At 45.3% G+C, this 25,721-nt stretch overlaps 1 protein-coding gene across 3 annotated transcripts in view; it reads right to left on the reverse strand.

Annotated features, from left to right (window-relative positions):
* The window catches only part of Kctd1 (potassium channel tetramerization domain containing 1), a 200,589-nt gene that overhangs the window by 18,098 nt on the left and 156,770 nt on the right, over positions 1 to 25,721 (reverse strand). For all 3 annotated transcript variants that reach the window (XM_028892019.2, XM_028892020.2, XM_028892018.2), the window contains exon 3: positions 3,283 to 3,427. In XM_028892019.2, the coding sequence (XP_028747852.1) occupies positions 3,283 to 3,427 (145 nt within the window). The remainder of the gene's footprint in view (positions 1 to 3,282; positions 3,428 to 25,721) is intronic.

Raw genomic sequence — 25,721 nt, forward strand, 5'->3', positions numbered from 1 at the left:
ACACTGATAACTGGCTTTCCGTGGAAGCCAGGACACAAGCTTCTGAAATATGAAATTATCATAATTGTTAAGTGGGTTTTTAGCACAGACAATGTGTTTGTGGAATTGGATGTTAATGGATGTTAATTGTAAGATTTCACACCCATGTCTGCTCACCAATGGCTGGAGTCAGAAGAAGCAATCAATAATCATTCTCCCTAGCAAACCTGTAAAGCAATTCTTTGCATGTGACAAGGCCATGTCCCATTGCCAGAGTCAGAAGGAAAACTCTGGCGTTCTGACAGCTCACATGGGCATGTGTGGTTCCTGAGAACTGAACTGCTCTTCATGGTTTAATTCCATCAAGGGCCACAGAGCTGAATGGCCATCTCAGCCTCCACCCCTCTTCCCGATGCTCGCTCTAAGTGCCCGAACACTATGATGTACAACCCATCTCCCAGCAGCTCCAAAGGAAGCATTTTAAGGCCCCAGGATATGTGAGTCTCTTTTGACATTTGTTTTGGGCTATGATCAACTAACGGTTGTGTTCTGTACTTAGAGTTGATGAACAACAGATATTTGGGGTTCAGGAATCTTCAGGGGACACCCCAAGGGTGTGGTGAAGCAAATGGCCCTGTCCTAGGCGACCTGGTGAGTCCCCAGGGCATGGCCTCTGGAACTGGCCATATCAGCATCTAATCTGAATGCTCTTGGAGACAGAACAGAGCCTCCCATGGAAGTCTGTGACTGAGGGTTAAGCCAAAGTATGTGTTTAAAATACCAAGATCCTTTCTTGAAATATGCTGCCATTAAAAATAAATGACTATATTTATTTTCTAACAGTAATTCCCAATTTACTATCTTATGGTCCCCTGGAGTCACATCCCTGTTAGAAATGGGAGTTATAAATGATGACATTATATAGATGCAAGCTTTCTGTTTTCAGGTTAGTCCTACATGATTCTAAGAGACGTGTACTGTCTGCTGACACTCAGCATCTGGCCTCCTGTGGTTATTGTCACTAAATAAGCAATTGTCACGGGCACAGTATATAATATCCTTTAGGAAAACACGTGTCTCTGTCTGTAAGAATATTACCATGCGGCAAGTTTAGGGTCAGACTCAGAGGGTTATATGGCTGAAATTTATTGGTTTACTTCCTGCTTGTGTGGGAGTGTACACATGTGGGTGTGCGTGTGGAGGTGTATACATGAAGGCTGAAGGCAATGATAGTTGTCTTTTATCAATCTCTACATTATTATTGTTGTTAGTTTTTGAGACAGGGTCTCTCACTGAACCTGGAACTACTCACCATGGTAGCTAGACCAGCTGGCCATCGCGGCCCCACCATTTACCTCTCTCTGGGCCCCTCTGGGCCTGGCGTTTATGTGGAAACTGGGGATCTGAACTCAGGTCCTCACACTTGCACAGCAAGCCACCTCCCCAACCCATATGGCCAACTTTTAGGTCAACTGCTGTAACCAGCAGATCCCAAGTCAATAAGGGGCTCTTTCCTGAACGTGAAACAGTGTGCATGTGCCAAGGATTACTAGTCAAATGGAATAGAGTACAGAAGTTACATCAGGGCATGTTTGTTTTAGATGAATAACAATGCACCTTTATAAGAGCATAGGAGAGTAATGGCCACTGCTGGGATGTGCAAGTCCCCTGCGCCTCTGCAATGAACGTGAGGAGGATCCATGAGCCTGCTGCTCACGGGCCAGCAATAAGTTCTGTGGGTCTCCCAAGGGCGCACACCTCACTTTACACTCCAGACTCTAAAGACTTGGTGAATACATTGCAGCTCTGAAGTGTAAGTGAATTACAACTGTGTATTGAGAAGACGCTATTTCAAATATTTACAACATGCATGATATTTTACATAAGTAGAAACACATTGCATATCATTTTATAACTTGCTATTGTCAATATAAAAATTCGGGTTTTGCCCCATGTATCAACAGATATACATGAACCATAATCTTTAAAATTATTCCATTATATGGATAGTCTATATTATTTCCTACCATCTGCTGTTTTTGAACTCCTTTTAGGTATGTTAAGTTTTCCTATTATAAACACAAGTACCAGACATCCTATGTACACACATGTTTACATGCTCTTGTGAATATTTAGAGAAGATAGATTCATAAGCATGGACTTGCTAGACAGCACGCATGTTTGAAATTTTAATAAATTTATTGCTAAATTGTCCTCCAAGAAGGCTTAGTCACTTTCCCTCCTGGCCACAATGTACACTCCCCCAGCACGGTGTCAAACGAATTTATAAAAGGATTATATCATTTTATTTTTTACCTTTGGTACTAGAGGGAGAATGAATACCACTTTAAATATTTACTGACAAAATCTTTTCCTCCCTTTGGAAAAATCTTGTTTATAGTTAAAAATTTCCTCTAGATTGTTTATATACTTTTATAGATTTGGAGGAACTCTTTTATGATGGATATTAATCTTTTGTTGCAAATATTTCTTCTACTAAGACATCTTCTATTTGAATATGATCTTTTTTGCTTCGCACAGATCTTTTTAAAAATTCCTGTGTATAAAAGTCTTAAATATACCCTTTCTGCCTCAAAATAGAAATTCCCTTTTTAAATACACTCTGTACACATCTTGTTAGGTTTACTGCTACCTGGACATCATAATTTCTGCTCTTATTTTTTCTGTTAGATGCTATGACTGATTCTTGCTATTCTGCATTGGTTGTTGAGCATTGGTTCTGAATTCAGATGTTTTAGTTAGTTCTCTATTAGTTCTAATAGTATTCAGAATTAGTAGTTTTAGAAATCTTCTATTTAGAGAGACATTACCAGCCATAAAAATTCTATTTCCATGTATTCCCGTCTAATAAATTCCATTGCCTACCGAGATTCCCTTTCTGTGGTTGATGCCAATACTTGCTACTCCGTTCAAAAGGAACAATTCTAAAAGCATATTGCTAATATTAACCTTAGATTTCTGGGAGACAAATTTTCATTGAGTTAAGAAGTTCTTTTACTATCTAGCTTGCTAAGACATAGCAGAAATTAAATTTGAATTTAACCAACTTCTTTTCAGTTTCCTAAAATGAAGTATAATTCAATTATTTAAATAAAAGGTGAACGCTTCCTGGTCCTATAAAGCTTAAATGCCCATGTACTGTGCTTGACAAAGACAGGATAGCCATGTTAGGGGGCTGATGCCACTGGAGTTGGCATGCGTGGCAGGACAGGGAACTAGAAAGAGTTTTTTGGAGCATATCAAAACAAATCACAAATTTACTGTTAACATGGATTCCCTCACCTTGAAATCATCAGGAATGAGGAGTTTTGATGTTCGTAGAAAATTCAAGATATATCTGAACATTTGTCCATCTCTGTCAATGAAATAGTGCTGTTTGAGACTGTCCAAAACAATGGGTTCTGTACCATCAAACAGTCTTCCGATTCTGTGATAAAAAAAAAAAAAAAAAAAAGAGGGAAGAGTGAAGACAATTAGTTGCTTGGCCACTGAGACTCACATCTCCAGCTCTGTGTCACTGTCCTGCATGCTTCCAGATAGCTGCGAAAATATCTACTCAGCAGTGACGGGTCTGAGAAGTGCTGCTCCTTACTTGATAAACATCTTAGGACGAGAAAACTCAGAATAGTCTTGGTCGGTTAAGGCACATGCCCGTATCCGTCACCTGCAAAGGATCATGGTGAGGGCGTCACTGTGACGGGAGACCCTGCCTTTCCCCCAGTGTTCCTTGCTCTCTGCTACTTGCAAAGGGTTCGTTCTCCCACGTGTCTTCTAAACCTCTTCTACTGAAAAAGGGGTTCTGTTTCTAAGAAAGGTGTTTCAGCGGTTTCCCCTCTTATGAATGCCAGGGTTCTAACAGGACAGGACGGCAGTAGAGCGCTAACGTCTAACTCAGAGCCAGTGAGGGCTGGCGAGTGACAGGAGGCACAGGAAACTTCCCTCCTTGACCAGAGGCTCATCTGCCTTCTCATTAATGGTACGGGTGGTCGGATCACCCCAGTTTTTAAATACGAGTTTTTAAACTGATCTCATAACTTGCCTGTCTTGGCTTTGGAATGCTGTTTATTGCTTTAAAGATTATTTTGAAATAATGCACTGTCTAATACTATGTTGAAATGTGACAAAGGTCACAGAAACTCAAGTATTCTACCCTTAAACATGACAAGTCATATTTTCCTCTCCTCTGGAATCAGTCCTGTGAATTTTTGTTTCAACAAAAATATTTTAAAGATAATTCTAAAACTCACCCTACCCAGAGGTGGGTCAAAGAAAGCCATGGTGGAGTTGCATTTCTCAAGCTCAGCAAGTTTTCTGTTGAACTTTCCATGAACCAACTGTGATTATTTAGGGTGCAGATTACAATCACCCCAGGATTCCTTCACTGTGTGTAACTTCTCGTTCCTTTCTCCCTGACACATCAATCAGACAAATCCACTGCGTGACTTCTGTGTAGCCTTTCCAGGACAGCCTGCTGCAGGACGGGAAGGAACGAGACTTGTCTGCCTCTGACTGAAGCATTTGACTCTTCGCTTAGTAACACGATAAACACTTGGTTGTCAGGGAAAGAGTGGAGACTGCATCGGTGAAGCGCTTTCCGGGCGTCTCACCGTCCTCAGCACTTTCTCCATGTGAACAACAAGTCCATTACCCTCATCTTAGCGGTGAAGAAATTTACTTGAAAACACGAGGAACTGGCCCAACTAGTTAAGTAGCAACAGGGATTTGACTGACTGGAAAGGGGCCTCCTTACCCTCATGGGAATGAAAAGAATTGCCATTGTGCAACGAGAGCTTTCGGCTTAGAGCTGTTCTTAACTGTATTGGTTAAACGAGAACTATATAATGAGATCCAAGCCCCGATACTGATTAATTTAGGGGCCTGAAACAAACCAGCGTCAATGCCTCTTATCACTCTATTAAACAGAGATGAAAAACATTTTATTTTTAATTAAGTCCTATGCTCCGGAATCACTGAGTACTCATTTGCAAGCTTACACCTAGCAGGGCAAGGTCACAGGGTGAGTCTCCAGTGTGGGGCAAGGTCACAGGAGGAGTCACCAGTGCAGGGCAAGGTCACAGGGTGAGTCTCCAGTGCGGGGCAAGGTCACAGGGGGAGTCTCCAGTGCATATGTGCCGAGCGGAGCCATAAAGGAACTGCTCACTCCTGTTCAAGGAGAGCGGCCGAGCAGCGTGGCCCAGCCAGTTACTACCTCTACTCTGGAAGCATGCCTTCCTTGTAGCTCCATTTCGTTTTTATAAAACTGTCTCATTTGTTTTCTAAAATAAGCTTTTCTTCCCCTCACAGTTGACGAGCAAAACCCAAGTCATTCTTAGCTCAAAAAGTGCACAGGAATAGAGAGATTCCAGGGGAGCCAACACAAATTTCTGTTAATTTATTAAGTTCGATTGAAGACATTGTTGGCTTTTGAACTCTCCAAATTAGGAAAAAGGTGTCACTGAAATACTTTTTACGGTGTAAAAAGCTAAACGGAAAATGTGGCAAGTATTCACAAAAGGTACCCGGGCAACATGAGACATTACAGAGAGACGGGGGACTCCAGTCAGCTGCTGCAGACTCGGAAGGCAGCTGGGCCCAAGGCAAGGCATGGGCAGAGAGAGCGTCTCTAGGGAGAACAGGAGGGGTTGACCACCGGGGCAGGAGAGGAAACCCAGCCAGGGCTGCAAGGGCCAAGGAAAAGACCCAAGTCCAGCACTGTCATCCTTAATGAAACCTCCAGCAATGGTCAAGTCCCCTGATGCTGCTGGCTTGGAACCTTTATCCAGCCCTAGGACTGTAGTGGGATTTGCTCCGCCCATGACCTTGGGCTATGCATCCCAGAGGAGGCTTCCTGCCTTTGTTTGTGACCTCTTATAAGAAGCTGGAGAATGGTCCGGCATCACTTATTATGATCAATCCACGTGAGTCTATTAAATGGGTAACAGAATTTATTAAAATATAAATTGAGGAAATACAGTCACGAGTACAGAACGGAGTAGACACCAGAAGTCATCCTCTGATCTGACCCGGGAGTGAATTCACCTCACAGGCAGGAGCAGGGAGAAGGGGCATGTGACCCTTCTCCAACTCCTTATAAGAGGTCAGTGGTAGGAATCACTGCCTCCTTTGGGACTTAGAGCCCAAGGTCATGGGCAGAGCAAATACCACTACATATGACCTATGACCATGGAGGGGCACTGGGTAACCAGAACCCAAAGGGAATAGGACCCCTACTGAAGAAGGACCAGGTAGAGCAGGGGTGACCCCAAAGAATAGGAACTAGTAAAGGCCAGGCTGATGGATACGCTCCCAGGAGTCTGGGGGCAAAGAAAGGCATGAACTCCTGGGTGGACGAAGGTAATAGAAAGCCTGGTCTGCTTAGGGTAGAAAGCTTAGGGTGCAGAGAGAGGGTCAGGGCTGTGGAGAGAATGGGAGAGGCCTGGAAAGGGGCCTAGGGCATCAATACTCAGTCCTGACCGAGTGAAAGCTCTCATGAGAGGCAGGAAGTTCCCTATCTGAGCAGCAAATGTTAGAAGTAAAAAGAGGTTGCAATGGTCTCCTTTCTGCCAGCCTCGAGCAGAAGGGGAGGGAAGGAGTGCCAGCAACCATTAGTGTTGTCTCCTGGTGGGGTTGGTGATGGGCTAGGTTGTGCTGTGGGAAAGTATTGTTTGGCTAAACAAATAACGGGAGAAATCAACGAGGCTGTATTTCTCGTGGACACATGAATGGGGCTACAAATCACACTGCAGTGACGTGTAAACGCTGCTGCCTGGAAACTATGCGGACTGATTACAGTGTACAGACCTTGGAGAACATTCCTGGTTTCCAACTGACCAAGACCGAGCTGGCTCCAGATGATGTATGGCTGCGGCTTTCCTCCTCTCCCTTTACAAGTGTGTCTTCACTGAACCAAGGGTAATGCTGAGAAAGACTTCCACGATGTTTCAAAGGCTAGTAACTATTCTAATATCTTATGCCATCCCTAAAATCAACTTATTCTGAATAATTTCAATCTCACACCAAAGCTGACAAGTAATGAAAGGAATCTCTTAAGTGAAGACACTGTTACCCCCGTTTCAATATCTGAGTTCTTAACTAGGCTTGTTCCATGTCCACCTTCATGCCTTACTGCCCCCTGACTGGGAGTTTTGAAAGAAATTTCATACAGCACATCATTTTATCTGACTATTTCACTAATTACTAGCATTAGAAAAGTCTGCTAAAATCTGAATTAAGTATGTTGAGTATTACTCTTCTTTGGTGCTTTTTGACATGAACATTGTTGATTCCTCTTGCTTACTGCTCAGGGCAGAACCTGCTGTGGAAAGCAGGCTCCTTTGGGTGAAAAGTTGGTCTGGTTTCCTGTTACAATGGGCTCCCCTTTTACCTGGCAGAGTGTGTTAGATACAGTGTGCACATGAATATGAAAGGGCTAAAATCAGATCTACCCGGCTCTGGATGAGTCAGTCCTGAAAACTGTTCTCTTCTGTCTTCACTCATCTGTAAGCCCTGGGTTCTGTAATTTACTGAGCTGGTTTGTTAAGAATTTCCCTTCCCTCCATTCTTGTGTAATCATTTAGTTATTCATTCAATATCCACTGAGCCCGACTACACCAGAAACAGGTGTGAGTATGTGAAAAAGACACAGTCCTTGCTTTTGTGGAATTTAATAGTCTATGTGGCTAGAAGCGCAGGTCAACTGTAGCATGACAGAGTGAATCAATTTGTGTGGAGCGGACAGTAGAGATACAAAGGAGGTACACCCAACACATTCAACTCAACTGCGCATTGTCAGGGAAGAAAGAAAGGCTCACTGGAGTGAAGGAGAGGAAGTAGCTGAGCACAGGGGTGGGTGGTCAGGGTAGGAGAGGGCCCAGGAGATTCAGGAGCTTGGGTGGGAAAAGGCTTCCCATGCTGTGCTGAGTCAGGCTGACTGAAAACTGGGCAGAGTCTGGTCCATCAGGAAATGGAGCACAGTGTGGTTTGGAGGGTGATGAGAACTGATGGCAGATTGTTCTCTTGGGAATCTTAAGAGAAAGCAAATTTAGAAACGAGACGAAAGTGAGACACCATATTGGGAGGCACATCTCCTCACGGCCACGGCTCATCCAAACCCAGTCTCCTGGGCTCTTCACCATTTCCTGTGCATGGTGAGGTGGTTCTCAGCCCAGGCTGATGATGGAAATCCTGGTGAGCCTTTAAAAAAATACTGATCTCAGGGTCCCCCAGTTATTCTGATGCAGTTAGGAATAAGGCCTAAACAACTGTAGTTTAAAAAAGCTTTCCAAGTTTGTGTGACCATTTGTTTGGGAGACAGGATCTCACTATGTAGCCCAAGCTGGCCTTGAACACACAGAGATCTGCCTGACTCGGCCTCCCCTCCCAAGTGCTGGGATTAAAGGTGTGCACCACCACAACCACACTGGACAATCCTGAACCTTTGAACGTCCTTCCATCTCCCGAATGCTAGGATTACAAGTGTGCACACCACAGAGGGTCTCACCGAGCTAAAAATTAGTGTAAGGGGGGGAGGGGCAACGAGACTAGAGAGTGAGCCAACCCACCCACCGTGGTTCCCTTAGTCACGTGGTTAACGGTGGCAGCCCTCACTCAAACAGCCAACCACACTTTTAGAAACGAAAGACTTGATATCATTCAACCTCCTGTTTATAAATGTAACAATAATCATAAATATGCCCTTCTAGAGACACAGTTGGCTAGACACAGTTTCTCTAAATCTCGTCTTGCTGCCCTGTGGTGGCCAGCAGAGACAGCACATGCAGCCCTCAGAGGGCAACCGAGCCTAGTGACGTGGAGTGGGTCCCCTCACTCAATGACCTAATGTCTTAAGAGCCAGATCTTGGCTCATCTTGATCTCCACAGGTGGTCTTAGCTTCTCATCTTGCAGGTAAGGGGTAAGCCCACGTTTTAAGTCACTTGGCCAAAGGGGCCATATTGAAATGATGGAGCCCAGATGACAACCTCAGTCTGACTTGAAAATTTTTCTTGATCATTAGATAGACTGCCTCTTCATTTATGCTCAAAAAAAAAAAAAAAAAAAAAAAGCCAACAGCTTCTTCTAGGAAATGTATAATTGTTACAGTTTGATAAAGCTTGATAGTACAAGATAATATGTTATCTGGTAATTACTGTGTAGGGAAAATAATTTACTTGATAGCAAGATAGAAAAAGCTGAGGATCTGGGGCCTCCAGTCAAGGTCAGTGGAAGAAATGATGTGCTGTGAAGGCACCACAATTGAGTCAACCCAAACCAAACGGAAACACCGAGACTTCTGAGGTTACTGTCAGGACAGCTGGTGGAACCGTGAGGGAGTACACGGAAGGACGGGAACTGAGGATGTGCGGAATGGTGAGAACTCCTGGAACAGGGCACACAGCTGACTCATGACCCCACCTACTCTGTCACCACTACCCCCGACACACTGTGTCCTTACACTGCGCCCGGAACACTCCTGGGATTTATGGCTTTACAGCTGTGGGAACTCAAGCTGGGGGAGGGGGCTGGGGGGTGTTCCCATGCCTTCTGCAGCTGGCCACCTTCTGTCTCCAGTCCTTTACACCCTCTACTCCCACAATGCCTGGTAGACACCTGATCATATCCTGTTTCCAGACATGGAAATGGACACTCGTTCTGGTGACCTAGGGACAAACGGAATAGCCTTCCCTGCTCTCCTAAGCCCAAGTGCCCTGGAAACTAGAGGACGTGGTTACCTGCAGCTTCTGTAGGATGGACATGAACAGGGAGGATGAGAAATCCCTGGGGAATGAAATGCTAAGACTGACCAAGAAGCAAGGGGGAGAATAGGAGGGAAGGACACCAGGTGGGCCTCTACACCCATGCAGGAGCTTTTTACCAATAAACACCCCTCACCTTTCCATTCTAAGGTAAACATGGCTTGGACTTGGGGAAAAGACTCCATTCAGTTTCTGGTCCTTTTTTTTTTTTTTTTTTTTTTTTTTTTTTGCTGGCTACCAGATTCAGAGGCAACTCTCAAATGATCTTGTTAGCACTGGGGGTATTTTTAAGTTCTAAGTGGTACCTATCAGTTGAAAATCAGGGAAGTATAAAGGGTAGAAATGAAACTGAACAGAACATCTGTCATGAGTCTACCATCTAATGGGGCATTAAAAAACCTCACTTTGGATATGAAAAGTACTCCCCCTCCACACATCCCACCAAAAGTTCATGTGTTGAAGGCTTGGTTCCCAGCTGGTGATACACCACTGAGAAGTAACAGGATGGATGGGCTGCTACTTCATCAACATATTAATGAGTTCACAGCTAAATGGGCTATTAGAGGTGGGACCTCATTGGAGGAAACAGATCACTGGGATGTGGCTTTGAAGTGGTATATGTGTCCCCGGGCCTTTCCTCTGCTTTCTCTGCCCCCCTGGGTACCATGAGGTGACCAGTTTTGTTCCATCACATGGTCCTTGCTATGATTCTGTGCCTCTCCTCAGCCTATAAACAAAGGAGTCAGCTACTATAAGCCAAAATAAGCCTTTTATCCTAGAAGATTTGGTCAGGCATTCTGTACCAGGAGTGAGGCTGGGAGCACCTGGTAATGCAGCTTTATTGCTCTTTATGTCTTTTGTTTGGCTTCCCAACCACATTTCTTCCCTAATATTTGAAGTCTAAGGTAGATGGCAAACAGGGTAGAGGGATGGATAAGGACACTTGTGTGTCCATGCACAGCTTTTTTTTTTTTTTGTGTGTGTGTGTGTGTGTGTGTGTGTGTGTATGTGTGTTGTTGTGTGTGTGTGTGTGTGTGTGTGTGTGTGTTACAGGTATAGGGAGAACTGTCACCACAGATGTTATCTGGCCTCAGAGCATCAGAGAGATAAGCACAGATGGGCAGAGACAACCTGTCATCAAAGGATTCCTTCCTGTCTTTTCTGCTGAGATTACAGAGGAAGGAAAAGGAGTGAATGAAGAGAAACTATAATTAATAATGAATATGTTTGAAATGTTACGTTAGACTGATCGAGGGACTCCATGATACCTTCTCTGCCATGATGGACTATATTTCCTGAAACTGGGAACAAAAATAAGGAAGAAGAAGAAGAAGAAAAAAAAGTCCTGAATGGTCATAAAGAACATCCAATCTCAAGCAAACAGCATGTTGTTTATGACCACTCTGGGTTCTGGGATAATCCTTTAATGTTTCCAGTCTTGGGAAATTTCATGTTTCATGACTACAGATAAAAATTGATTTAGAGCTTGTTATAGAAATGGATAGAAGTAATTTAAAGGAAGAAAGAAAATAATTTCTTAAGTAAAAACCAAAGCGAATTTTATCTACGTATGGGGAGCTGTGGGGTGCCTCCAGCACCTCTCCCTGAGGCAGCATCATTTTCTGGGATAGATGGAACTGGAGTCATTGGGGGAAAGAAAGAAGCATTTCAAATGTAAACAACAGGGTGTGTGCAGGGCCAATACAGGAGCTCAGTCTGGACAGTCGGTCTTGATACTGATGGCTCAGGCTAGGCCAAGGCCACTGAGACACTACTTCATCTACAGGAAGTTTCTAATGCTTTTAGTATTGCTGTCGTGTGCCTGTGTTCACATGCGCATGCATGTGCCCAAAGTGTCCTCACTTGCAAAGTGAGGGTAACAGTATAAAGTCAATGCCAGGAGTCTTCCTCAGTTGCTCTTCACCTGACTTTTTGAGACAGGGTCTCTCCGGGAACCTTGAGTTCACAGACTCGGCTGGCTGGGGATCAGGTTCAGGCCCCTGCCTGTCTTTACCTTTCAGTGCTAGGACAACAGGTGTGCACCACGTGGGTGCCCAGGCTCCAATTCAAGTCCCCATGTCTGCACAACAGGTTTACCCACTAAGCCATCCTCCCAGCCCATTAGCTTGAGTTTTGATTTGGTTGTTGTTGTTCTAACTAGAGAAACGGAATCCTATCAGTCAGTGAATTCTTAAAAGGAACACATGGACACACAATAAAACATGCACTGTTCTCTTTGGGGTACATGGTATCCAGTCTACACGACTGTTTGAGGCTCCCTACTGCAGCAAGCTGGTAAATAATGATGCCAAGACTCCCATAGGCAGCTGGACTACAGGGCCTGGCTTGGACCTTCTCCTGCACTACCCAAGAGTTGTTTTCTCTCTCCGTAAAGCACCGTGCCCTCCTGCCACAGACTCAGTAACCGCTGGCAGATGTTCATCCTCAGACAAGTAAGTGCTGTGCCCCAATCAGAATTCTTCAAATCTAAAGGATCAGGCTGAATGGGACAAAAAGAATTAAGACCACCTGGGCATACTCCTGGGTCAAGCAAGTGTCTGTTTTAAATGGTTTCTAGAACGAATGCCTGTTTTTCTCAGATGAGCCCAGGACGAAATCATCCTGCCTTTTCCTGGAGCCCAGCTGGGTATTTTCAGTGAACATAGTCTCTTCAGGGTTTTATCTTGCTTTCTGTATGAGCAGGCAAGCATGAACATGTGCGCACGAGCCTGCCTCCGCAGCCACCCCCTTCCTCCTCCCAACAGTGGGTTCTATATTTAGAGGGATTTTTGACACACTGCTTAGGCTTTTCTCTTGATTTAAGAACTCTAGAATATGTTTTCCATTTTCGAGTAATAATCCCTATTCAGAGGGGGAAAATGCTATAATAGCTAACATTTATTGAGAGTGTGTTCAACACTCTGCTGGAAATTTTACAGATTATCTGCTTGAATTCTCACTATGGTAATACTAAGTATAAAAATGCCTAGTACAGGGAACATTTTGACTGAGGCAGTGAAGAAACTGGGTTGTAGTGCCATCAAGTAGCCTGCCGAGGATGCTGAGGAAGCTGAGGTCTGCTTTCCTGAGAGTGAGGGCCAGTCCATCTTTGAACTGTCCCAAGTCTCTCTGCTACTAAACCATTCAAGCACACTAAAATGTCAAGTCAGGGATGAGGATTCATGGTTGAGTCCTTGTCAGCATGTGCAAGGACCAGGGTTCAATTCCCAGCACTACAAAACAAACAAAAGACAAGAGCAGAAGCTTAGGCTTACAGCACTGTCCCAAGTCTGCCTGCCTGTCTCAGAGCCCTGCTCCGGTCTTCACCTGCCATCTTGTGATCTTGCGGCTGTGGTCTCTCCTTCCTTCCTTCCTTCCTTCCTTCCTTCCTTCCTTCCTTCCTTCCTTCCTTCCTCCCTCCCTCCCTCCTCCCTCCCTCCCTCCCTCCCTCCTTCCTTTCTTGGACTCTCCATCTCTTCCCCCTCCTTTTTCTCTCTGCAAACTCTCAAATCCAGCCTATACTGCATGTTAGCCAAGAACTCTACCACCACACTACATCTCTAGGCCTTCATATTTCTTGTGACAGGAAACTCCTGAGTGTGTTCTGGGTGAATCTAGTTGTGCCTGATTTCTACCCTTATTCCTGGGCTTCTTCATCACGACAAGCCTGACTGTCAGATTACAGAATGTGACAGAACGTTCTCGAGTCTTCCCCCATGTCTAGCAAGCTCCTGGGTCTGTCCCGGGACTGCTGTTCACAGGTGGCCGCTGGCCCGCGCTCTCCTCATACTTTGTGACCATCGGTGAGGACAGGCTGGGGAGTGGAGTATGCCCACGCCTCCTTTGTTGTCCCACTGTTCCAGACTGTTGGAAATCACTTGCAATATTGCCGCAGTCATTGCTTCACATAAACGCGCATTATATTGATCATACGAGAGGACGATGGCCAAGCCAGCATTTCTATTTTCAACTTCGCAGTTTTCCCCACTTGCGATCATGCCAGCAAAACAGTGGCTTATAATGAAAGTATTTAAATCTTTCCTTAGTGTGTTTAAGTGAAAAACCTAGAAGCTTCACAGTTTAATGAAAAGAACATGAAATTACAAAAGACCAGGCCAATGCTTTTCTAACATCTTCAGGAAGATGGACAGGATAACTGAATCCACCCTGACCCATTTGTACTGCTTTCTTCCTCCCCCACGCTCAGAGACACAAATGCACACACACACCTACCATATACATTATTTCCACACATGTACACAAATGCATACATCTCACACATATCCACAAACATATACACAACACAAATACATACAAATTTATACACACCATATGCAAACACTTCACACATACAAAAATACATGCGCATACACAGACACACACTCCATATGCATAAACACCACACATATATAAATGCATGTATAAAGACATGCATACATGCCATATACAAATGTACATACACACATGCATATATACCACACACATATACAAATTCACACATATATACAAGTGTATACACACACATACACACACGTACACTGTCTTAGTCAGGGCACTATTGCTGTGATGAAACACCATGACCCAAGCAAATTGGGGAGGAAAGGGTTTATTTGGTTTGCAGTTCAGAGGAAGTCAGGACAGGAACTCTAACAGGGCAGGAACCTGAAGGCAGGAGCTGATGCAGAGGCCATGGAGGATGCTGCTTGCTCAGTCAGGCTTTCTACAGAACCCAGGACCACCAACTGAGGATGGCACCACCCACCATGGGCTGGGCCCTCTCATACCAATCACTAAATAAGAAAATGCCCTACAGCTGCATCTTTTGGAGGCATTTTCTTAAGAAGGTCCCTTCTTTCATATTGACATAATGTGTCAGGTTGACATAAAGCTAGCAGCACACACACACAAATACACACACACCAAACTTCATTTACGACCACTGTTCTCAAGAGTTTATACAGCAACAGTCTCACCAAAAGGTGGTTGAATGAACGGAAATGAATTCATCCTGGGACTATGATTGCAGAGTGATGACGTTAAAAACACATCCAGAAACCAGGCTCCCCCCAAGGACACCACCTCAGGACTGGGAGTTGTGCCTCTTTAAAGGAAGAGAGAAAAGCCGAACATTGAAATTCATTCCACAGTCAGTCGCACATAGGCACGTGGAAGGGCGCACTGGACATCTCTGTCACCCAACAGCCGTCTCAGAATGTCTGTTTCTTTGGATCACCGTGGGACGTGCCTGTTTGGCTACATGCTCTCCGAAGCCCCCTGTTTCTAGATTATGCTCGCCTGTGCGAGAGTGTCACATGAACAGCGTGACCTGGAGAGCCAGGCATGGTGCCTCAGGCCTGGACACTCGGCAGCTGGGAGGCAGCTTCAGGTACACAGTAACTTCTCCTGGTGTTGGCTATGAAGACCTTGTGTGAACCGCCCGGCTCACAAAAAGTTCAGACCTGTTCATGATTTAAAGACCACTCTTGCTGTTGTGTGTTGGGAAACTCCCGAGAAGGCTGCTGACAGCTCTTTCGGCCTTGGCCGCTGCAGGGCCAAGAGCAGCCACTCTGGAGGTGTCTGTCTCAGGCAATCAGCCCCTCCCTGCCGGGCTCATGCCTGGTTTACAGAGTTCAAGAATTCCCCCAGAGGTGCCATGCAGGCCTTCAGCACACTGAAAACAACAGATGCATCTCGAGATGTTTCTCCCAATGCTCGCCAACAAAAAAAAACAGAACCAGGCCCCGACCTGCTAAAGAAGTAAACACTCCCAGCTGGGAACAAGAACATGTCACTATTCCATTCCTGCTTCGGGTGGGCATAGAGAGGAGCTGACAGACTTAGTCCGCTGACATGACAGCATCCCCGACTTGTTCTCACACCTCCCTATGCAGAAGTCCTAAGGAAGAAGGAAGTACTTTTGCCAACCTGGGACTCTCTGAGGCAGATGAGCTCCTCAGGAGCCCACCCAGCACACCTTGTTCTTGGAGAGACAAGCCACTGCTCTTCTGTCTAGCTTTCTGACGGGTGCAGACACCTCATGGTGGGAAGAAAGGAACATGCTTCATTCAAAAAAAGCTTGGTTGTTATGACCTTGAGTCCAATAATTCAGTGTATCTAATGATTCTCTTTCTTAATTCTCCTGCATGCCAGTTCATTCCTTACATGGTATATTAGCAACGTGCTGGGGTTTTGGTGAGGCCTCTTCCTTAAAGCGCTTAAGATTATAGACTAATGGGCCAGTCTTAGGTTATTCCTTAAAGACAGAACTAGAGGAAAGAAAGGGGGGTCATCTAGGCATATAACTCAGTTGGTAGAGTGCTTGCCTAGCATTCCCAAGGGCTTAGGTTCAACCCCAGCCCTAAGCTGAGTATGTGGTGCACACCTGTAATCCCAACACTCACGCAGAGGTGGGAAGATTGGGCGGGGGTGTATCCTAGGCTACACAGCCTGGTTTGCCTGAGATCTGGAGGAGAGAGGAGTTAGAGAGGACCTTTCTTTTTTCTGTTCTATGGATTGAGCTGTTTTGAGGCCAGGGGAGTTTGTGTTCTGCATGGATGTGAGACAAACTCCCCATGAAGACACAACACAGGTGCTGTGTGACAGTGTGCTTGCTCACCCACAGAGGCCCCCTGTGTGACTGCGGTGGCCTGGAGGATGACATCAGGACTACCAGAAGACAGAAACAAGGCTGCGGGTATGATAAGTCTCACGTCCCAGGTTCCGATAGGACAGTTGGGTTTTTGGAAATCCATATAAATATTCGCTATTTTAGTTACTGTTATGTGTGTATGTGATGATGTGTGAGAGTAGAATAAGTACATCCACGTCACAGGATGCATGTGGAGGTCAGAGGACAGCTTAAAATTGTTTTTCCTTATTCGAGAATTTCATATATGTATACAATGAGATATACACCCCAATTTCTCTCCTCCAATTCCCCCTCATCTCCCAACATGTCCCCTCCTCAACTTTACCACATATTTTTACATATATTATATAATAGTTATAGACATGTATATGTAAAATATATTTGTATATAGCATATGAATATGTATGTGTATACATGTATGTATTTACACATGGACACACACACCTATAACCCACCAAGTCCAGTCAGTGCTGCCCATATGTGCATGGGCCTTGGAACAGGGTAGTCCTATCAGCAGCCACATCCTCAGGAAAGACTGGTTCTCCCTCCCTCAGAAGCTACCAGCTGCCAGCAGCTAGAGAGGACACCTTTCGGGAGTCAGCTCTCTCCTTCATTGCCGGTTCTGGGCATTGAACTCAGGTCGTCATGACCTCACTGGTCCTAAATCCTTTCATAGTGGCCTTTAAAGAACAAAACAAAATAAACCACAAACCCTCCCCCAGATCACGTGTGTGGCTGGCAGAAATGACAGGGTTTGCAGGAACAACAGTCGGTCCCTGAAAAGCAATGTCCAAAATCTGTGGGCTGAGCTGCATGAAGGAACCATTTAAAAACCGAGGCTCCTCTCACGGAACTGCTCTCACGAACACAGTGAGATGGAGCATAGTTTTTACTATTAACCTTGTAAGACATTACCCAAATGGACTAATTTTTCAAATAGATGAGTAGATCAGGCATTTGTTATTGTCTTGTATGATGAGAAGAAACATGAAGATACTGAAAACTGTAAAAATAATCTTGGCATTCTCTGTGACACTACTCATCATGACAAACAAAAACTAAAACTGTTGTCCCAACCCGTGTGATTCATGGCACAATTAGTAAGAAAAGCCTGGTTTTACAGACTGCATGTGGCCACACCAGAGCATGCACCGAACAGCCTGTGGACACTTGTACCTGTCATTGCACATCAGCTGCCCAAACTCTGAGATCCATGAGGATCCAGGGGCATTTACTCCGACTGGAGAGTTTGGGTGCTGAGGAGATGGCTTAGCTGATAACCATGTGACTCCCAAGCAGAAGAACCTAGGTTTCCTCTCCAGAGCCCACATCCAACTGGGCACCGCCCACGTCTGCAGTTCCAGGGCTGGGATTCAAAGGGACGCAAAGATCTAAGGGGCTTGCCGGCCAGCCACTTGAGCCAAATTAGCCAGCTTCAGCGAGAGACCCTGCCTCAAAGAACCTGAGGCCAGACAGGTCATGGGCCCTGTGGGAAAACCTACTACCATTACTCGGCTAGATAAACAGAGCAACAAAATGACTCCTAATGACATTGCTATACGCCCCAGGGTACCACTCAACCTTACCAGAGAAGTTTCTTCTTGCAGTAACGGTAATTTAAGAGACCCACATGGTCAATGTACAGAGAGGAAGTCACTTTAGAATGGTTAGCCCTAACTGGGGTGTCTTCACCATAGCTGTCTCTGAAAGGCTCAGGGATCTACGTGGAAGAGAGGGCAGAGAGACTGTAAGAGCCACAGGTGGTGGATGACTCCGAGGGAACTTTTGCAGACACCGTCGACAGATGCAGAGGCCACGGCAGCACATGGAAGATGGACACAAGCCCAGCCCAGACAACATCACAGCACTGAATGGGAAGTAGGCATGAAGTCCCGCCCCTCACCAAGGTGCCCCCCCCACCAAGGCGCATTTGATCACTGCTGGATAAGGAAAGTCAGTTCAGTGAAGAGACAGTTACGGAATTTCCCATGCTCCAGAGTGGGCACCACACCCAGAATAATCAGCCAGCAAAAACTGGACTCCATGGTTTTTTGTTTTGTTTTTTTTTAAGAGAGAGGTAGAACATGAAGTTGGATAGGTAGGTGGTTGGGGGAGGACCTGAGGATGTGGGGGAGGAGAAACAATATGATCAATATATTGCATGAAATCATAAATAAAAATAGTATTAAAAATAATGTAGAAAGCAATAAAAAAAGACATCCAGTATCTACCTCTGGTGTGTGTGTGGGTGTGTGTGGGTGTATGTGCACCTACACACACCCAGAAATCTACATTTCCCAAGATGGAGGATTCTGGTTCCAATTTTTCTTCTGGAGAAAGTAAGCTTAAAAAAAAAAAACAAAAACAAAAACACCACACCAAAACTCGTCTCTGGTTTGTGTCTTGAAGGAAGGCACCTGTCAGTCCTCACTACAATGTGCTGGGCCCCAAGGACATGGGGCAGAACGTAAGCAGAGCGTTGTAGGGTAACAGAAAGATGTTCAATGGGAAGCTGGGTGATTGACAAATTAGGACATAATTAACATACACAATATGACCCACAGTTCTGCCTGGAACCATTTTTCTCTGTTATTCCCAAGTGACTCTAACATGAGGGTGCCAGCAGGTGCATACATGTAAGGGGTCTGTGCCTCCTTCCAGGTCTAACCCGGAAGAATGAGGGGTAAGCTAAAGCATTATTGGCTTCCATGAAGCTTCTACACACATTTATCTCAACGGCTTTTCATTCACTACTTCAGTCAAAACCAAACAACTCCACATGTAAAACTGAAAGACCATGCTGGTCACAAAGGGCATTGTGGATGACGGAGCAGTGAGGGGAGCTGCCCCATGCCCAGGGCCTGCGGCGCAGACATTCTGTGTGTTCCTGACCACTGGAACAAAGGGCCAATGCAGCGATTCCCCATGTGTCCTCTGCTGGATGCATCAAAGGACACAGGAGACAGACAGATTGGGTAAGACTCAGCATGCCATAGTAGCAAAATTCTGCTTCCAAGTGTAAATTAAAACGCAAACTGAACTTTTGGCTTAATTTTACTCTCAGAAAAATGAAGATGTTTCTTGGGGAGAGAATTAACTTTGTGAAAATAAAATCATCTTAGATTTAATACAGTGGGCAAGTTAATTCCCCAGAGGGCCTATTTATCTTGTGTAGTACTCTTTTCTTAAGACAGTGTCTCATATAGCCCAGGCTAGCTCAAACTCATAGTGTAACAGAGATGGCCATAGACTTCTGTTCCTCCTCCTCCACCTCCCATGTGCTGGGATAACAGGTGTGCCCCACCATACCCAGCTATTATCTTTCTTTGTAGTAATTAACGTCTAGTGAATATTGCTTATTGACTGTTTTTCTCTGCCACCTCTGTCTGATAAGCTACAGAGGCCGTTGTAAGAGAGTGAGGACTTCTGCAGGCCATTGCATGCTCTGGTGGAGAGGAAAACACAATAATCCATCAGTGAACGTCAGCGTGTGGTTGGGAAAAGCATAGACACTGTAGTGGCCTTTCCTCTAAATTATACTTTAAGACAAGACACTCAAGTCCAACCCCACTGAAAGAAAGCACGGCCCATCTTGCTCTCTGTGACAGAGGAACCCGGCGGTTGTACAGTCCGTGTCAGTAAAGGATATTCTCCAGCACTAGACAGAGAAGCAGCTTCCCTGCTTAAACACAGAGGTCTCTTCAGTTGGTCGCCTGCATCCCAGAGGAGTAACCGTGGGGAAGCAAGACGACTGTGAAGTGAAGAGAGGCGAGAGAAGGAAGAACCCTCCCGTCAGCCCCGGGAAGCTCCACACCTTCCATTCCCAGGGCCTTGCCTCTCCCAAAGTCTAAGGCTTGGCCAGTCCTCGCTCCTCAGTCACTGGGTGGGTGTCCTCTCACAGCAGCAGTACGATCTCCCCTCCCTTTCTGGTGGCATTCCACGGCTGACCTACCCTGTGACGCTTTAACACAGGCATTGGATTATCCAACACGTGGATCAAAACGCAGGGTATAACAGAACGGCTTAGTCACTGGCATGCTGCAACTTTAGGCTTTTTGGTTTTGTTTGTTTGTCTGTTTGCATTTTAGACAGATTCTCTCTGAGCAGCCCAGGCAAGCTTCATCTGGGATCCTCCTGTCTCTGCCTCCTGAGACCTCAGATTACAGATATACACGACTGAGCCTGGCTCCATGCAGCAATTCTGAAGAAAGTTCAGTGAACCATTTGGCAAATCAGATGCATTCATTCTAGCAGCACTTAGGTTTTGTGGTCTTTAAAATATGGGCTTATGTGGTAACATAGTAGGACCCATGTCTAGGAGAGACAGCATTAAACTGGAAGCATAAAGGCAGGAAAGGGGACGTCACAGAATCCCCATGCCTAACACGGGAGTCTAGAAAGTTCCATAGGCCAGGATACAAGTGGACAGAAATGCAAACACTGGATTTGATTGTCTTCAGAACACAGGCTTCAAAGATTCTTTTATCTTAGGGTTTTAAAAAATATTTATAGTACTCAAAATTATGTGTATATGTATGTGTCTCTGTGTATGTGTACGTGTCTCTGTATATGTGTGTTCATATGTGAGTTTAGGTGTATTTTGGAATAGAGAAGAGGGTGTTGGATCCTCTGGTTATGAACTACCCAACATGGACATGAGTGCTGGGAACCAAACTCGGGTTCTCTGGAAGAGTAGGAAGTGCTCCTAACCACTGAGCCATCTGTCCAGCTCCATATTTTAGGTGGTTTTGTTTCGAGACAGGGTATATATGCAACACAGAGTGGCCTGGAACTCACAATCCTGGCCTCCCTGATGGTCTCCTATTACACTGACTGGCCTTCCCCTCAGTGCAGCTCTGCTGCACTGATCTGTAATGTCTAACGTGTGTAAGAGTGACGCATGCCAGATGACAGATCTCTGCTGGCCAGGCACACATGCGTGGCTCCTCCATCCTGAAGCTCTGGACGTACACCCTTGGGTGGTCATGGGTATCAACCCCATGGCTGCAAAAAGGGGGACTTGAGTTTTGCAGTTATCTACATATCCCCGTGTGCTTAGTAACTCCACAGCTATTTTGGAGACATCCATTTAGCATAATCTGCTTACGTGGGAGTTAACTCATGTACCAGGTTTAAAATATACAAAAGCTTTGTCAAGCCGTCAGCTCAGCTGGCACAGGGGACTGGAGCCTGAGCACTCCCTGGCTGACAGTGAGCTCTTTCCACCCAGACCCTCCCTTTATTACCACCCAGTAGGTCCTATTGATTAGTAGTATCAGGCCACTTCCCCAAGTGGAAATGTTCAAATCTGAATGAACAGCAGCATAGCACTACTAAAATCACTTTTGCTAAAAGGGACAGTGATGGATGTGAAAGACCCAACTTTGAACTCAGACAAGTCTTTCTTAAAATGATTACTGAGTGCCTGTTCTTCATACACATATGCCAAGAGCAGATCTTCAGGATGCCCTGTAATTTGGCATGGGGCTTAATAAACAAATTATCGCAATATTTACGTGTTTCATTATCAATTGTGTTAATAAAGTGTCACCCATGTTTTTGAGTCAGTCATAATCAGCTCTACCCTTCAAATATGCCCAGGCCAGAGAAAGAATACAGCATCTACAATCACCTCCCCTCAGATGCTCACACTACAAATCAAGTGAGTAGACCTGTATCTGTTTATTTTCTTTCCTTTTAAGTGGTGCTGGGTTGGATCAGGGATGTTGGGGAAGTATCCTACCACTGAGCTATATTCCCAGAGCTCCCTACCCTCTTTAAAAAAAAAAAACTATTGTGAGACACAATCTTGGTAAGTTGCCCAGGCTGGCTTTGAACTCACAACACCCCTGCCTCTGTTTCCTGATGAGCTCAGATTACAGGCCTGTAAATATCTGAAAATATCTGATGGTGGCATATTTTTCTTGACTTTTTCTTTGTTGTTGTCTCTAGTAAAACTTTATTTGTAAAAACAGGAAGCAGCTCCATGAGTGCGCATTTGCTGACTTCTGACCGCCCATCTTTACATGTACATGGCTGTCTCCTATCCCTGTACAGGTTTGGTTTGGTTTTTCTCATAGTGCCTCTTTCTTTAGGCCAGCTTAGCCCCGAACTCAATATACCTCTACTTCAGCCTCCCGAATGCTAAGATATAATGTGCATGCTGTCCTTGGTCTGGTTTTTGTGTTGGTTTGTGGGGTTTGTTTTTCCTTTAAACTTCGTGGGTATAAACTCATTATAGATCCAAACCAGGTGTTCTTATGGACTGCAAGGCCAAGTAGTAGCCCCGTCTGGAGATTTAGAGCAGTCACCGTTCCTGTCAGTGCCCGGGCCAAACTCAGGTCCTTGTGCATGTGCTGCTCCACAAAACTGTGCACCCGCCTCGCGCCCTACGCCCCACGTCTTTCAAGGCTGCTACTTAGAAATCTTAACTACAAGTCTTCCTTGTAATCCTAGAAGTCTCCCTTCCCTCTGAACCGCTCCACCAGAAAGAGGTAGCTGGAGAAGAACCAGGGGCTCTAAGTGGGTAGGGCATGGGGAGTCCTTCAGGGATAGGAGGGTTCAAAGCCCCTAGAACCTACAGAGTGCTAACCAGAGTTGCTAGTAATTTGAAGGTCATGGGTAACCCAATTGGTCTGTTGGGGCTTTATTGACAGAGGGTTGACTAGGTCGGAGATCTTCACAGAAATTGAAGGGACCTTTGACACCTATGGGAAATATCACAAACACCTGTTCTTCTATATATGTCTGACTGCTAAACTCTGAGTGTGGGTCCCTTTCTGAATTTTCTTTGAGATGAATACTAATTACTTATAAAAGTGTCACAAGAACCAAGGAGAAGCAGAGCAGCACATGGTGGCCAACTGAACACTGAGCCAGTGTTATCTGACCAGTGTCGTTTGTTTTAGGTATAAGCCATGGGGACAGAAGTTCCTTTGAAACTTGACATAAGCTTAAAGCTCTCTCCTGTTGGAAAGGCTGAGCTCAAGGCAGGGTATATAAGAGAGGACACAGTACAGACACAAGGAAGGAGACCCCAAGGTCAGGCTGTCTGTCCCTGGCTGCAGGGAAGGCAGGAGTGGGGGTCAGTTAGAATTAGGGAGGCAGTTTGAAAGGAGACAGCTGCTGCGCATGGCAGACTACTGTGCATCAAACGCAGGGCCAGGAAGTGATTTCTACAATCACATTAACGATTAGCTTTGCAAGAAGACGCATTTGTACCTGCTTCACAAGAGAGAAGGCAGGTGTTCGGCCACTGGGCCCTACCAACCTATCAAATAACTGCCAGGCGAATTACAGACCTACATCTAAATGCAGGTGTACGAGTCAAATCACTTCCGCTTGGGCTGGAGGTGAGACTTAGCGATGGAGCATGTGCCTACCATGCACAAGGCCCTGAGTTTGACCTCTGAAACACCAAAAGAAAGGAAACAGTTCTTTGTTGTTGCTGCTGTGATACTAGGGGTGACGAGTGACTGGAAATGACAAGAAAACTTAGGAAGGCAAGCTGAACAATTCTGCCTTTTCTAATTAGGTTGATGGGAAATTTCAATTTTTTTTTTTTTTGTTTTTCGAGACAGGGTTTCTCTGTGTAGCTTTGCGCCTTTCCTAGGACTCACTTGGTAGTCCTGCCTGGCCTCGAACTCATAGAGATCCGCCTGCCTCTGCCTCCCGAGTGCTGGGATTAAAGGCGTGCGCCACCACCGCCCGGCAAAATTTCAATTTTTGATATATGCAGGTATCAGGATGGGGAAAGGACAGGTTTAATTCTTTTCATAAAAATGTATATTCCTAGTTTAGTGCTGCCATACAGGAAAGAAGACACAGAAGCAATTTTACATTTTCTAGCAGCCACAAGGGCAAAGTGAAAAGAAACAAAACTTGTCTGAAACATATTTCTACATCACTAAAAATGTTATCATTCCAACAAGAAACGGAAATAATATAAAAATCATTGGAATAGTTTTTTTTTTTTGGTTCTATGCCTCAAAATTCAGTGTGTAATGTATGGCAAGAGGGGATTTCAATTGGGAATGTCCGCTCTCTGGATGCTCACTAGCTACATGTGGCAGCTGGTTACTAGGAGACCGAACAGCTCTAGAGGGTGAAGGAATCTGGAAGCTGATGCACGTTTCAAGACGTGAGCAATGAGGGTCAAAACATGGACTTGAGGAACATTCACAGAAAGGTAGACTAGGGAAGTCTCCTAATGAGACATTAATTGAGGTCTGTTTATAAAATATGGATCACCAACAGGAGGTGAATGAAAAATTATGTGAGACAGCTACAGAATGAAGAGGAGCGATCACCCTTTTAATCTGCCTCTGCAGCCCAAGGTCTAAGCGCGTCCAGAGCTCTACAGAGGACTGAACCTCAGACTGCACTAGAACCTCCATTAGACTAGGGAAAGACCCACGCAGCTGCACTGAGCAACCAGAACACAACCAGCTGCCTAAGGCACGGGCCAATGGTCCTAACACCCACATCCAAAATGTTCCAAAGTCCAAAACCTTGGCATGGGCTTCTACTCGAGTGTGTGCACATACGTGTTCATGCATGTTTGTGGGGCTTGGAGGGATGCATGTGTGTATGGAGGCCAAAAGTCAACCTTGGGCATCATCCCTCAGGAGCTGCCCATCATGTTTTTGGAGACAGGGTCCCTTATTGGCCTAGAGCTTGCATAATTAGCTGGTTGGCCAGTGAGACCCAAGGATGCACCTATCTCTGTCTCCCTGGTACTAGTGTTCCAGCTGCATTCTGTTGCTGGGATAAAATACCCTGACCAAAAAAGAGGGAATGGGTTTAGTTGGCTTGTGTTTCTAGGTCACAGTCCAGCACTGAGGGAAGCCAAGGCCGGAAATCAAGCATGATCCTTAAGTGGATACCCTAGGGAATGCTGCTTGCTAGTTGGCTTGTTTGAAGGCTCATGCTTAGCTAGCTTTCTTATACATCCTGGACACCTGCCTAGGGACTGTAATGCCTACAGTAGACTGGAGTCTCCTAGATGCATTAGCAATCAAGACAATACCCCACAGGCATGCCAACCTGACCTAGGCAATTCCTTAACAGAAGTCCCTTCTTCCAGGTGTATGTCAAGTTCACAATAAACGCTAAGTGGGACAGCTGGAATTATAGGGACATACCAGTTTTTTTTATGTGAGTTATGGGGATTGGACCCATGCTTTTGTGGCAAGCTCCTTACCAATTTAGCTATTTCCCCAGTCCCCAAGATCTTCTCTGTAACAACATAACACGCTACATGGAAAATTCCAGGTCATGAAACTTGGTTTCATACACAGAATTATTTGAAATATGATAC

This window comes from Peromyscus leucopus, chromosome 19 (assembly GCF_004664715.2).
Source record: "Peromyscus leucopus breed LL Stock chromosome 19, UCI_PerLeu_2.1, whole genome shotgun sequence".
In the NCBI taxonomy this organism is placed as follows: domain Eukaryota; kingdom Metazoa; phylum Chordata; class Mammalia; order Rodentia; family Cricetidae; genus Peromyscus; species Peromyscus leucopus.